The sequence below is a fragment of the Manis pentadactyla genome, chromosome 14, assembly GCF_030020395.1.
Source record: "Manis pentadactyla isolate mManPen7 chromosome 14, mManPen7.hap1, whole genome shotgun sequence".
Classification (NCBI taxonomy): Eukaryota; Metazoa; Chordata; class Mammalia; order Pholidota; family Manidae; genus Manis; species Manis pentadactyla.
This window is the reverse complement of record NC_080032.1, coordinates 35,970,790-35,984,176: the sequence shown is the minus strand read 5'-3', so window position 1 is coordinate 35,984,176 and position 13,387 is coordinate 35,970,790. Positions and strand designations below refer to the sequence as shown.

Here is a 13,387-nt window from a genome sequence, read left to right as displayed (position 1 = left end):
GCTGCCTTTCAGAAGGCGATCTGCCCAGAGAGTCAGAAAAGAGGACCCAGATGATTGTACTTTTCAAAAAGTGGGGTTGACACCCTAACAAAGTGATCAAACTTCACACGGCAACAAAGGGACAAACGGAGCTCACGGGCATCCTGACACAGTGTCCTGAGAAGGACGCATCACCTCTGTTGTGCTCGGGCCACAAACATTCTGCTGCGTCTAATCAGTGCAGCCTACAGAACCAGAGCTGAGCTCTTCAGAGGGGTCCGTGCCACGAGAGAGAGGGAAAAGGGGTTAGGAGCAGGCTCAGATGAAGGAAGGCTGCAGGGACATTATAACTAAATAGGTATGAGCATGGGTTAGAAACTGGATTAAAACAAGTAAAAAATAAATTCCCCTCATGGGAATGGCCACAGGCATACCTGCCTACAGAATGTGTATTTGCTAACCGGATGGTATCAGTGTTAAATTTCTTCAGTATCTTAAGTGTGGCTGTTATGTTGTGGTTACACAGGGTAATGTCCTTCTTAAGAGATCTATGTTGTAATATTTAGGAGTGAAGCGTCATGATGTTGACAACTAGCTCAAATGGTTAAAAAAAAAAAAGCAGTTGGCTACATGCACACACAGCAAGATAAACCAAGTGACACGGTGTTAGAACTTGGTGACTCCAGGTGAGAGGTACACAGGGGTTTGTAGTGCTATTCTTGCAACTCTTTCAGATTTGAGACTTTCCAAAATAAAGAGCTGGGGAAAACTTTTAAAATAAAGATGGGGCAGTGCCTAGAGATTAAACACACCCATACACAGAGATTAAACACACCCATATACACACACACACATGAAGTGCTCTGTTCTCTTCAAAAAAATGAAAAATAGTCTAAGAGTAATCTATAAAGAACACGGTCCCTATGCCTTTGAGCTAACTAAAGACAAATAATTAAACTCTCTTGTTGAGCTACCACCTGTCTGAGTGATAATGAGACACGGGGGAACATACAGGACAGATCAGCCCACTGTGCACTACTGAGAGCTAATGCAAGCCTGGGAACCCACAGTTAATTTACTTGGGGTCGGATTTATCTGCTTGGTGTGTTGGTCCTTGTGCTCAGGATAGGCTCTGCAGGGCAGCATAGAAAGCACATTTTGCAGAAAGAGGCTGAAGCATTACCTTGGAAGGCCTACCTGTTTCACCTTGATAAATGTCAAAGGATAGAGACTTTTGATGGGCCCAGCAGGACACAGAACATTCAGAGCTTCCTCCACTGTCTTTAACTGGAAAGAAACAAAAGCAGCACTCACTCACTGTCCCCCTTCCCTGGGAACTGGAGTAGAGAATAATGTCACTTGCAAACCATCAAGGATATTAGTGGATTTGACCAAACCCCCAAATAAACCTAAAGGTTCACTTTCCACTCAGGCTGCTCCCAGTCACCTTCGATCATCTGCACCCATTCCCTAGCTCTTGATGAAAATGACTGACAGTACTCTTAAACAGAGTTTTAGACATACCTATTTGCAAGTACAACCTCCTGTACATAAAAGGCCTTTAAAATGAATGAAAACCAAGGCTCAGAGGCTGTTGCCTCTGTAAAGCTTCCCCTGACACCCCCGAGTGAAGTAACCACAGTGGCGTCACATTTTCCATGCCTGTATCATTTACCCATTGCTCACCTTGGCGTGCTTGCCAGACAGTCAACTCCTTGAGGGCAGGGTCTGTATTGTGTTCACCCCCAAGGCCCAACACGAAGTAGACTCTCAATAAATACTCATAGTCAATCTAAACAACTATGTATTCTTGCAACTCAGGATGTTAATTCTGATGCAGTAACAATGATATTAGCTACTAATCACTGAGTGCCCACCCAACTCCCAGTGGGGACAGCACTTCACAACCACGCAGTGAGGTAGGCATTCCTATCCCCATGAAAGGGATGAAGAACCGGGCACCCAACCAGAGAACCCCACCTGAGCCCTAGCAGAGCCGGGATTAGCACTTGGGTTTGGCTCTAAACCCAGGACTTCCCATGCCTTGATACTGGTTAGGAATTTAATAAATCCTTTCCATGGTTACTGTGCTGATGTGCAGCACCAGGAAAAAAACGTAAGTATGATTCCATCAACTCAGCTACTCACATGGATGTTTTTCCATTTGGACAAGTAAGGGACTTCAATTCACAATAAAAGGTTTTATCCTATGTAACAATGTTGTACATAAATTTAGTTGAGTTATATGCAGATTTGCTCTCTTAAATTATATGTATTTAGTTAACAATGGAAAGCCATTTCTGTTCACACAAGTTTTCTTCATGGTGAACAGAATGTGTTTTTGGTACTAAGTTACCTTTGTTTAAGCAATGTGGCTGTATTAAACATTTGCACTTATTTTCTGCTGCATAAAAATAAATTTCTCACAGCTCTAAAACACACAAACCTTTTCCTTAAGTAGAAGAAGTGGTGAACAAGGAAAGGTGCTCCCTTTACAAGTGTGATTGAAGTCTGATAAATCTAAAGGAAGATTCCTATCAGAGAGCCCACACTCTTTGAAGAATGTAACACACACATCTGACACTAGGTGGAAAATACTACAAGGACTCAGCCAACCCTAACATCAAAGGGCTTCACGAACGGAAAAATTACACAGTCGTGTTTGGCATTTTGCTTCAAGATAAAAATTTATGATGCTATTTTAGAAGATCAAGATTCTTAAGAAATATGTAACTGTGTGTGTGCTTTTTTTTTTTTCTGGTGAGTTAACACATGTAGGAGTTAGGGATTATAAGAGGGGAAATCCTGAAGACCCAGATGGTCAAACAAATTGATTTTGGCTTACATCACTCATGACTATGAAATGAAATTTCTCTTCTTTTTCTCTTTTCCTGAATAAAATGACCTTACCTCCTATTTATGATTAATTTCTAACTTTCCCCCCTGACTTCCCATTTACCATTTATACCACAGAGCACATAAACCAGGACATGATTTTGAGATGGAGGAGGGGAGGGTATGATTAGGGTAAACACCTATCAAAATGCCTGTGGTTTTTTGAGAATCCCTTTAAAAAAAAATGAATTCTGGAAAAGAACCTCACCAGCTGTAACAACAGGGTGGCATGTTATTCCTGCAAAAGCTCCTGGCACTGTCTATGACAACCGGTAATTGAACCAAAATGACCTGAATGATCTAAGAACACCTACCTACTCCTGCTCATGGCCCACATGCCCCCCGTCAACATGCCTACATATCCTCTTACCTCCCACGTGGCCCCATTTTCCCAGAAACATCACCCACCCCATCAGCCTTACAGAAAACAAATTCACAGAAAAACAGAAGCAATTCCCCATCAGAGCACTTTCACTAACAATTGCCAAATTAATTCCACTTCCTCACTCTCAGTATTTCTGGTGTTTTTTTTCTCTTTTCTTACCTTTTTCATAGCAACTTTTCCATATGCAAACTTTGGTGTAGATGGAGGGATAGGACCTTCTGGTAGTTTTTCAAACTACAAACCAGAGTGGAAATAGAAAATAAAAAAAGCTGTTAGAAGCAGCAGACTCACAGAACCCAAGAATGGACTAACAGTTACCAAAGGGAAAGGGTCTGGGGAGGATGGGTGGGAAGGGAGGGATAAGGTGGGGGAAAAGAAAGGGGGCATTACGATTAGCATGTATAATGTGGAGGGGGGCATGGGGAAGGCTGTGCAACACAGAGAAGAGAAGTAGTGATTCTACAGCATCTTATTACACTGATGGACAGTGACTGCATGGGGTATGCGGGGGGAACTTGGTGATGGGGGGAGTCTAGTAAACATAATGTTCCTCATGTAATTGTACATTCATGATACCAAAAAAATAACTTTACAAAATAAAAATAAAGAGAAGAATGATACCATTCTATATTTTTACAAATATCTTTAATGTTGAGCAAATAAAAGATGTGTTATGCATTAAAAAAAAAAAAAAAAAGCTGTTAGAGCCTTGGAAACACATCTGTACCATTCATTTTCAAAAGGAGGGTCGACTCAACCAACAATGCCAGAGATTTCTGGAAAGGCCAAGGAACAAAACTGAGTCTCCAAAACAAGATCTGGTAAAGCTTTTACCTTTTAAGTGTGTGCCTGTGTATGCCTATGTTTTAAATTCCAGGAATCATTCAAATAATAGAGCAAGAGACTTCAAAACAGAGAGCAAAAACAAAAGGAGAGAATGTTGGGAGACGGGGAAGGTCCGCCACAAAACAGAATGTGGAGGATGGAGCCTATAGTGGAAAAATAATTATTTACAGATTAAATCTTATTGACGGATTACAGATTTTTTCCTTCCTCCCTCCCTCCCTCCCTCCTTCTTTCCCCCTTTTAAAAGTAATAAAGAAAAAAAAAAGAGGAGGATAAAAGACTGTTTTCATGAAAAACAACCGTCTCCTGACTATGTGAGAATGTAGCTCGGTCGCTCTATTCTGGATAGCTCCCTTGTAGCGCCACTTTCAGTTTTTCTACTGATTATCTTTGTAGCTTTAAATAATATCCTATACCTTTATTTCTTAGTTTGATCACTTCAGATTATTTTTCTGAGTCCACACTTTTTAAGATAAGATGGTCTTGCATCCTTCCCTGAGTTCTCCCTACTCCCACCTCCAAACCATCAACTACACTTTCACATTGTAAAGTTAGGCATAATATGTATGTTTTTGCTCTGGGATTGAGCATTGTTCTTTAAAGAAAATATTCTCTAAGAAAAATAATTCTGGTTTTCTGATCGGTAGAACGACGCTTCCCTTGATAGACAGTCTATTTGCAAGTGGGGTGTGGACGGGAGGATCGGACAGGAAATAGGTTGAGTTCAGTTAGCCTTCCCACTTTCAGCTCCATTTCATTTCCACCCTTTGTCACACCCGCCCTGCCAGGACCCTGATTCTCCAGGGTTCTTTAAGGCCAGTCTACCCCCTGTCACTTGTTTCTATAACCCCCTTCCACACTCCCTGGGGACCTAGATTTCCTCATCCTACTTTTTTGGTCACCACTCCCCCACGTTTTTGTTTCCCAGAAGTCTTATGAAATCTTTCACGCATGGGCAGGTCCCCTCTTGTTGGCTCCATTAAAAAAAAAATCCTTTTTGATCATTTAGTTGGTGGTAGGGGAGATAAATACACGGTCAGTCAACCATTATGAACTGAAAGTCTTTTGTATTTCTAATATTCTATTAATCTGTATTTCTGTGAACATTTTAAAGATCATTAAAATGATCTTCATGATGCATATTAGAACAAATGTGAGGCCAAAGAGTTACTGCTGATGTTAGAGCAAGATGCACGACCTCTCTTCCCAGCTTTGCCTGAATCGGGACCACATCCCTTCCCGCTTGGCAGTCCACCCGCTTCTTACTCTTCTACCCCACATTCTGGCCAATAAAAGCGGACAATGCAAATCCACAGAGGGGACCTGAGAGCAGCATGATTTGTTTTCTGAGGTCCCCTATTTACCTACACATTATAGTGACTATGTCATCCCTCACACCTAAGGTCAAAGTGGATTCCAGTGTAACTAGGACTTCCATCTCCACTGCACTGGAAGAAAAGGTCATTGCACAGACGTCTTTATTCAACTGAGTGCACATTGATGGAGGGCTTATGCATGAGTTTCACCATCTCAGAAAGGCCCTCAGAGCTAGTTACTATATTTCCCTTTTAGAGAAGAGACTGAGGAACATGTTCAAGATTAGAAAGAGGGGAAGGGAGGGAGATGGGATTCGGACTCTTAGCCCAGTGCTCTTTCCACTGCTCCATCTTTCGTCCTTTATTGTTGTAACAGAAATAGAGCAGAAAGTGTCTTCTATTCATTGCAAGACATAATTTCAAACACAGAAACACCTGCAAACCTCCTGTCTCTCTTTCCCTCCTGACCCTCCCCTCATGCACACGTAATATAAAGATAAAAGATGACTTTTGTAATTTGTTACTACCACTGACTAAAAGCACTTTTGAATGACTAAATGATGACAATACTTTTATTTATTGCATGTTTTGTCAAACAGATTTGACAGAATTTACATTACCATCCTTTCAATATGAATAGTTAAATTATTTCTAATTTTTGACATTATAACTCATGTTACAATGAACAACTTCATGTCTAGCATGATCCTTGTGAAAAAAAATTTTTTTGGAATAAAGCCCCAAGTAGGCAGTTACTAGGTCAAATTGTATAAGCATTTTATATGATTCTTAATATAGTATCTAAGTTTTTACCAAATGTCTATACTTGTTTATATCTTTTGTCCATTATCTATTTGGATCTTGATTTTCTTAAGTCAATGGCAGAACTCATTATAATATTGATATTAAGCCTCCATATGTCTGTTTCCTATTCCACAATCTTTTGTCTTTAAATAATTTCATGACTTTTTCATTGATTATCATATAACAAAATACTAATCTTCCATCCAACTAACTAATGTTTCAGAAATGAAATGGATGAATACACCAAAACACTATACTTCTGAACCTTTATTTCTTGATAATAATTAGTGCTTTAATTACAAGTTTCAGACCAGTCATAAACATTGCTTCTTATTGTGCTTATTTAGAGAGACAAATTCAACAGAGGAAGCTGCTCTTTTCTCCGTGGAATGTGATGGATTCAGTGGTGGCCAACTTTTCTTCCCCCAAGATCTCTAATGTTTTGTTCATTCATCTTACACTCTTTATTAAGAAAGTACTTTGTGTCAGGTCCTATGCTGGGACTGGGGCTACGAACAGCTTCTAGCCCAGAGAGCGAGAAATTTGTGTGAACAAGTTATATTAACACACTATGAGATGTTGTGTATTCAAGATTTCCACCCTATAAGGTGGCATCAGAAAACAAAGTGTGACTAACCCTACAGAAATGAATCAGAGACAACTCCCCAGAGAAGGTAATTGAGGTGTGTTCTTATTTTCCAAATGGATAAAGGCAGAAGGAAGAGGAGTATGTACAGACACTGGGGGTATAAATAGCACTGTTCTAGTCACATAGTACTATGTATCTCCATTTTAAGACCCAAGAGTTACATACAAGAAGGGGAAACCTAAAAGGCTTGAGGAATATAGGGGCCAAGTCATGGAAGGCATTCTGACCAGATGAACATTTTCAAGAAATCATGATGGAAGATAGACTCGAAAAGCCAAGTGTGCAGGAAATATGAAGACTAGTGCCACATGAGAGCAGGCAATGCTTTCAAGACTACCTAACCTTTGTTAAATCACATTCACTTTGTCATCCTTAAGTGTCAGCCACACAACACTGTCCCCACCAGCACCATGAGCAGCAAGAGATAGCTTATGTCTCCACTGAGCTAGCTGATGTCACTCTAGCCATAAAGGACAATCAGTCAGCCTGGTCCTGGGTCAAGCTTCAAATGTCTTTAAGTTTTCTATGTCCCGGAAGCTCCATGGCCATTCTTCCATTCCCAGGCCCCCATCCAGTCCCAGTGACCACTTCAGGGAATCCCAAGGTCCACACCACTATCAAGGTCCTTCAGCTACAACTTGATTCATGTCTGCAGAATAATCTATCTCCAAAGAGCCAGCGAGACTCTTATCTTTGATGGAATCCCTGTGCCGAACTGGAACAAACCTTTAAAAATGGGTCTTAAACACATTCAGAAGCATACAGAAATAAACTCACCACTGCCCTTCTTAGGAATGGATAGCGAGGAGAATGGTTCATCCTTGAGGTCGAAGTGTTAACCATGTCTGGTTGACTTTTACCCACACCAAAGAGAAAACCGTAGAAAATGCAAATGTTGAGAGCTTTGCCTTGCTGTGAAGAGTCAAGTGCAGGGGCTGCGTGGAGCCTCTACCCCTGAACACGGGGCTCGTGCAACCTGATGGAAAATTATCCCTGGGAGTCCATGCCAGTGAGATGTTGTCCATCACCACCCAATTGACTCTTGAAATGGATTAAAGAAGAGACCCATTCCACTTTTTATATCTTTGGTGATGGAAAGAGGCAGGAAGGGCCATATGTGGGTGTATTTATAATCCCATTTCTTTTCCAGATGCAAGCAAATATTTTGAATACCACTTAAAAAACCAGCAAGCTGGACATCTACAAAGTCTCATAAGAAAGAGTCCACTTTTAAATTGGTCTATTTCTCTCCTCCAAACCTAAAATATCAATAAAAGAGAAGGGGAAAAGATGACCACATGTTACGCTGCAATCCAGTACTTTGAATTCCGTTCATTTCTGAAGACTGTCTGCTGGATGGGCCCATCTTACCTCACCCACTGGGTAGATGCTTGGGATCCCCTGGGTTTGTCTTTGGCTTGGTCCATGGCCCTTCTCACTTGGTCCCCATGTGCAGCCTTAAAACGTCCCTTGAACTTCAGCCTCCACTTCCACAGATGGCCCCAGACGCTGTGTCCGTCCTAATGACATCTTCCTGGAGCCTCTCACTCTTAGGTGAGGTGCTTGCCAGAAAGGCATCTCCACCTGAATGTTCCCAGAGGCATTTTCAGCTGAACAATCCCAGAACTGAAATTGCCTCTCCCTCCCCGTTCCCAGCATGAGCCTTTTCCCACAATCCTCTAGCTTAGTTCTGACCCCAATACCCATCCAGTTATCCAACCAAGGTTGTAACCTGGACAAATCAATGACTCCTCATTCTTCCTCGCGCCTGCATTCAGCCAATCGCTAAATCTTGCCAATTTCAGCTCCTAAATATCTTTCAAATCTATCACTTCTCTCCACTGCTTGCTGCCCCTGCTATCATTTCACTCCTAGGTTATAGCAGCAGCCTCCTAACTTTTCTCCTGCATCCAGAAATGCCCCAAGAGGGTCCTAGCAGTGCGTTCAGGTGGCCATAGGTTTTTGTAAAAATTTTCAAAAATAACATAATTTAACCACAACAGGCTATCACCCCATCTCTCCCTGCTCCAGCATCTGCTGTCATACATCCTTTTAAATCAGGAGGCTGTAAAGTGGCTACAGGAATCTTTGGAATTCAACCAAAGAGTTGAGGTGGGGATTTATCTAATTTGGGTGTAGAATGTATATATGCAGTTCACTGTCACTTCCAAGAATAGGTAAATTATTGCTAACAGATTATTCCCAACATCCAATATGCTGATTCATCTGCACTACAATAATCCCCAGGGCATCCAGTCCCTGAAGAAGGTAGGTTGTGGAGAAGAAACAAGGTCTGAAATGTATAGGCCTAAGTATAGCACAGAGAAGACAAGTAGTGACTCGATAGCATCTTACTACGCTGATGGACAGTGACTGCAATGCTGTGTTTGTGGGGGACTTGATAATATGGGTGAATGTTGTAACCACAATGTTGCTCATGTGAAATCTTTATAAGATTGTATATCAATGATAAGGAAGGAAGGAAGGAAGGAAGGAAGGAAGGGAGGAAGGGAGGAAGGGAGGGAGGGAGGGAGGGAGGGAGGAAGGGAGGAAGGGAGGGAGGGAGGAAGGGAGGGAGGGAGGGAGGGAGGAAGAAAGAATTTTATAGGCCTTGAACCTGCCTGTAGAAATTTCTTCTAAATACTGTAGCTCCCATATGAAAGAACTTGAGAGAGATTTCTCCAATTTTGATAACAATCCTCAATATTTATTTAATATTATCAGGAACAAAATGTGAAGCTTTTCCATTTTCCTAAACTACCAATACATACTCAAAAACAAATTTAAATCAGCCACACTAAAGAGAAAGATTTCCATTCTCTCCAAAGAAGATTGCAAACATGGCTGCCCCTGGAAGAGACAATAAAACAGCAGGCCGCCAAAAATAACTTAAGGAAAGAAGGCCAGCAGAGGGGTTTTGAACAGTTAATAAACCCAAAATACATTTTTAAGTTTTGTTTGTGATTATTTTAATCTTAAAAATTTTTGTAACATGCAATGTTTTCTTTATCCATTTACATACAATTCGTTTTTGTTGCCTGACGCAGTACCCTTTCTGAAGTGCGTATCCGACTGGATCACTTTGTTCAAACTCCTTAACATGCCATATCAGTAGCATGAATGGTCCCGGTGAGCTGGGAGAAAATGTCACCTGTCTGTTAAGGAGGAAGTAGTGATGGTTTACACTAGATAATGAGGAGAGGCCAGGGTGCAAGAAGAGAACAGGAGAGAGTTAAGTGAAAGGTCCATTTGGGTCTGAAAGTACATATCCCTGTTGTGGCAGCCCACACTGAAGTCTGACACAAAAGGAAAATATTATAAGGTTCCACTGATGCAAAGTATCTAGAACAGGCAAATTCAGAAAGCTAGAAATTAGACTAGAGGTCACCAGTGGTGGAGGAGAGGTGATGGCAAGATATTGCTTAATAATTACAGAGTTTCTTCTGGGCTGAGGAAAAGATTTTGGACACAGATGGTGGTGACGACTATACAACATTATGAATGTAATGAATGCCATTGAATTGTATGCTTAAACATGGTTAAAATGGCACATTTTATATTTTCTACTATGATTTAAAAAAATAATGTAATATGCTGAAAAGCACTGAATTTTGTGCTTTAAGTGTATGAACTGTATGGTATGTGAACTGTATCTAAATAAATCTGTTTCAAAATACATAAATAAATAAATGTGAAGGGATTTGTGAGATGAAGCAACAGACTATAAAACAGATAAGTCCGTGGGCATTATAATCATATCAATCCAATCAATCAGTAATTGGAAAAGGTTAAGTACACTGTAATATTCATGTAAAATTTAAAAGAGAGAAAAATAATTAAACATATGGTAAGTATTGCATGCGTCTGTATTAAAAGCACAAAAATGTGTGTGAATGATAAAAACTATCCCAAGAGTGTGGTCACCTCTGAGGAGGGAGGGGGATGAAGCTCTATCTTACCTGTAATGTATTATTTTCTTAAAAAAACAGGAGCAAAAATTTCATAATAACCTGTGTTAAATCCATGTACTGGGTATATGGATGTTGGCAACAGTATTTTATACATTAAACATTTTTTAAAGTATTTCATATTTTAAGGATAACTATATCTCATGAAAACATAAAGAAATGAAAGACATCTTTTACAATGAAACTTAAAAACAGAATATTTGGGAGTAAACATATTAAGAAATGGACAAGATTACTTTAAGAAAACTTTGAAACAAGAGGGACATCAGAGAAGATCTGAAGAGATGAAAAGCATTTTCTTGGCTAAGACTCACTATTGTGAGTCTTATCACTCCTAATTTGATATATAAATTTAATGCAAAACAAATCAAAACATCAATAGGTATCTTTGTTTTAAAGTTGATAAAATAATAGCAAAGTTCAAGAGGAAAACTTTTAGGGATAGCTGGGGAAATTCTGAGAGAATAAGGGTGGAAGACTTATCCTACCAGATAAGAAAAGATAGAAAAGGTAAGAATTAAAACAGTTTGCTATCGGTAAAGGAGAAAAAAAGAAAAACAGTAACATATAAGAGATAGCTGGAAAATTGGCTCCAATACTTATGGAAATGAAGTGGATGACAAAACAGGCACATTAAATCAGTGGCAAAATGATGGATAAAGTCCCTGAAAGGTGTAACTGGCTAGTCATGTAAGAGATGAATAAAACTTACTCCCTACCTCATGCTTAACAACAAAAATTCTATATCCATCAACATTTAAATGTAAAATGAAATCACAAAAGTGTTATGTACTCTAAGGGAATTTATTTATACTGCTAGAGTGGTGAAGCAGCCAGAAAGGAGAGAAGTAATACATTTGACAAAATAAAACTTCAAGATTGCCTTTTACCAGAAAAAAGGGATCCCCCAAACTATGAAAAATGCCACAATAATAGAACTCTTGTAAATCATAAAAAAGGCAAGTAACCCCAAATTAAAACCAGAATGAGATATCACCTCACACCAGTTAGGATGGCCACCATCCAAAAGACAAACAACAACAAATGTTGGCCAGGTTGTGGAGAAAAGGGAACCCTCCTTCACTGCTGGTGGAAATGTAAACTAGTTCAACCACTGTGGAAAGCAGTACGGAGGTTCCTCAAAAAACTCAAAATAGAAATACCATTTGACCTGGGAATTCCACTCGTAGGAATTTACCCTAAGAATGCAGGAGCCCAGTTTGAAGAAGACATATGCATCCCTATGTTTATCGCAGCACTATTTACAATAGCCGAGAAATGGAAGCAACCTAAGTGTCCATCAGTAGATGAATGGATAAAGAAGATGTGGTACATATACACAATGGAATATTATTCAGCCATAAGAAGGAAACAAATCCTACCATTTGCAACAACATGGATGGAGCTAGAGGGTATTATGCTCAGTGAAATAAGCCAGGCGGGAAAAGACAAGTACCAAATGATTTCACTTATCTGTAGAGCACAAGTAAGAACAAATAAAAAACTGAAGGAACAAAACAGCAGCAGACTCACAGAACCTAAGAATGGACTAACAGTTACCAAAGGGAAGGGACTGGGGAGGATGGGTGGGAAGGGAGAGATAAGGGAGAAAAAGGGGCATTACAATTAGCACACATAATGTAGCGGGGGGCAAGGGGAAGGCAGTATATACAGAGAAGACAAGTAGTGATTCTATAGCATCTTACGATGCTGATGGACAGTGACTGTAATGGGGTATGTGGGAAGGACTTGATAATAGGGGGAGTCTAGCAACCATAATGTTGTTCAAGTAATTGTACATTAATGATACCAAAAAAAAAAAGAAAAGGCAAGTAACCCAATAGATAAACTGTGAAAAATCTGAACAAGTAGTTTATAGAAAAAGAAATATAAATGGGTAATTCATATACAACAGGATGTACAATTCTAGTGGTCCTCACTAAAGACACTCACTGTTCCCTCAAAAACCATCCTTCTTCACACTAAATGGCAAGGTCAAAAAGGGTAGTTCAGAGATTCGGTAAAAGAGTAGGGAAATGAGACTCAACTGATACAGGTTCACTGAAGGGCCATTTCATAATATCTGTCAACATATTAGATGCAAACAACCTTGACACACCGATTCCATTTCAAGAAAATCTGTAGCTATCCTTGAATTGGCACAGTCCTGTCACCTAACCGGTGGCAAAGGCTTTTTAATTGGTTTTCCTGTTCTACGCCTGCCGGGCCTCTCAGAGTCTCGACTCAGCATCGCCGCCTGCCTAGACCTTTAACTGAACTCCACAATGGATCCCATTTCATTCAGAGTAAAAGACAGTCTCTCAATGGCCTGTAAGGCCTTAGGTCAGTCCCCCATTCTTGCTCCGACCTTACCTCCTATTACAGTCCCTTCTATGACTGGGCTCAACCACACTGGCCCTGCTAGTCCTTAAAAGTGCCACGCACGTTCCCTCCTTTTCACTGGCTGCATTCTGCATACAATGCTCTTGCCCCGAATATTCCACCTGGCTCTTCTACCACCTTGAAGTCTTTGTTCCAGCTTCAC

At 40.3% G+C, this 13,387-nt stretch overlaps 1 protein-coding gene across 2 annotated transcripts in view; it reads right to left on the bottom strand.

Moving 5' to 3' along the window:
• The window catches only part of GLB1 (galactosidase beta 1), an 86,240-nt gene that overhangs the window by 22,112 nt on the left and 50,741 nt on the right, over nt 1-13,387 (bottom strand). For both annotated transcript variants that reach the window (XM_036892134.2, XM_057492493.1), the window contains exons 11-12: nt 3,419-3,493; nt 1,177-1,266 (exon numbers count right to left, since the gene is read on the bottom strand). In XM_036892134.2, coding sequence (XP_036748029.1) covers nt 1,177-1,266; nt 3,419-3,493 — 165 coding nt within the window. The remainder of the gene's footprint in view (nt 1-1,176; nt 1,267-3,418; nt 3,494-13,387) is intronic.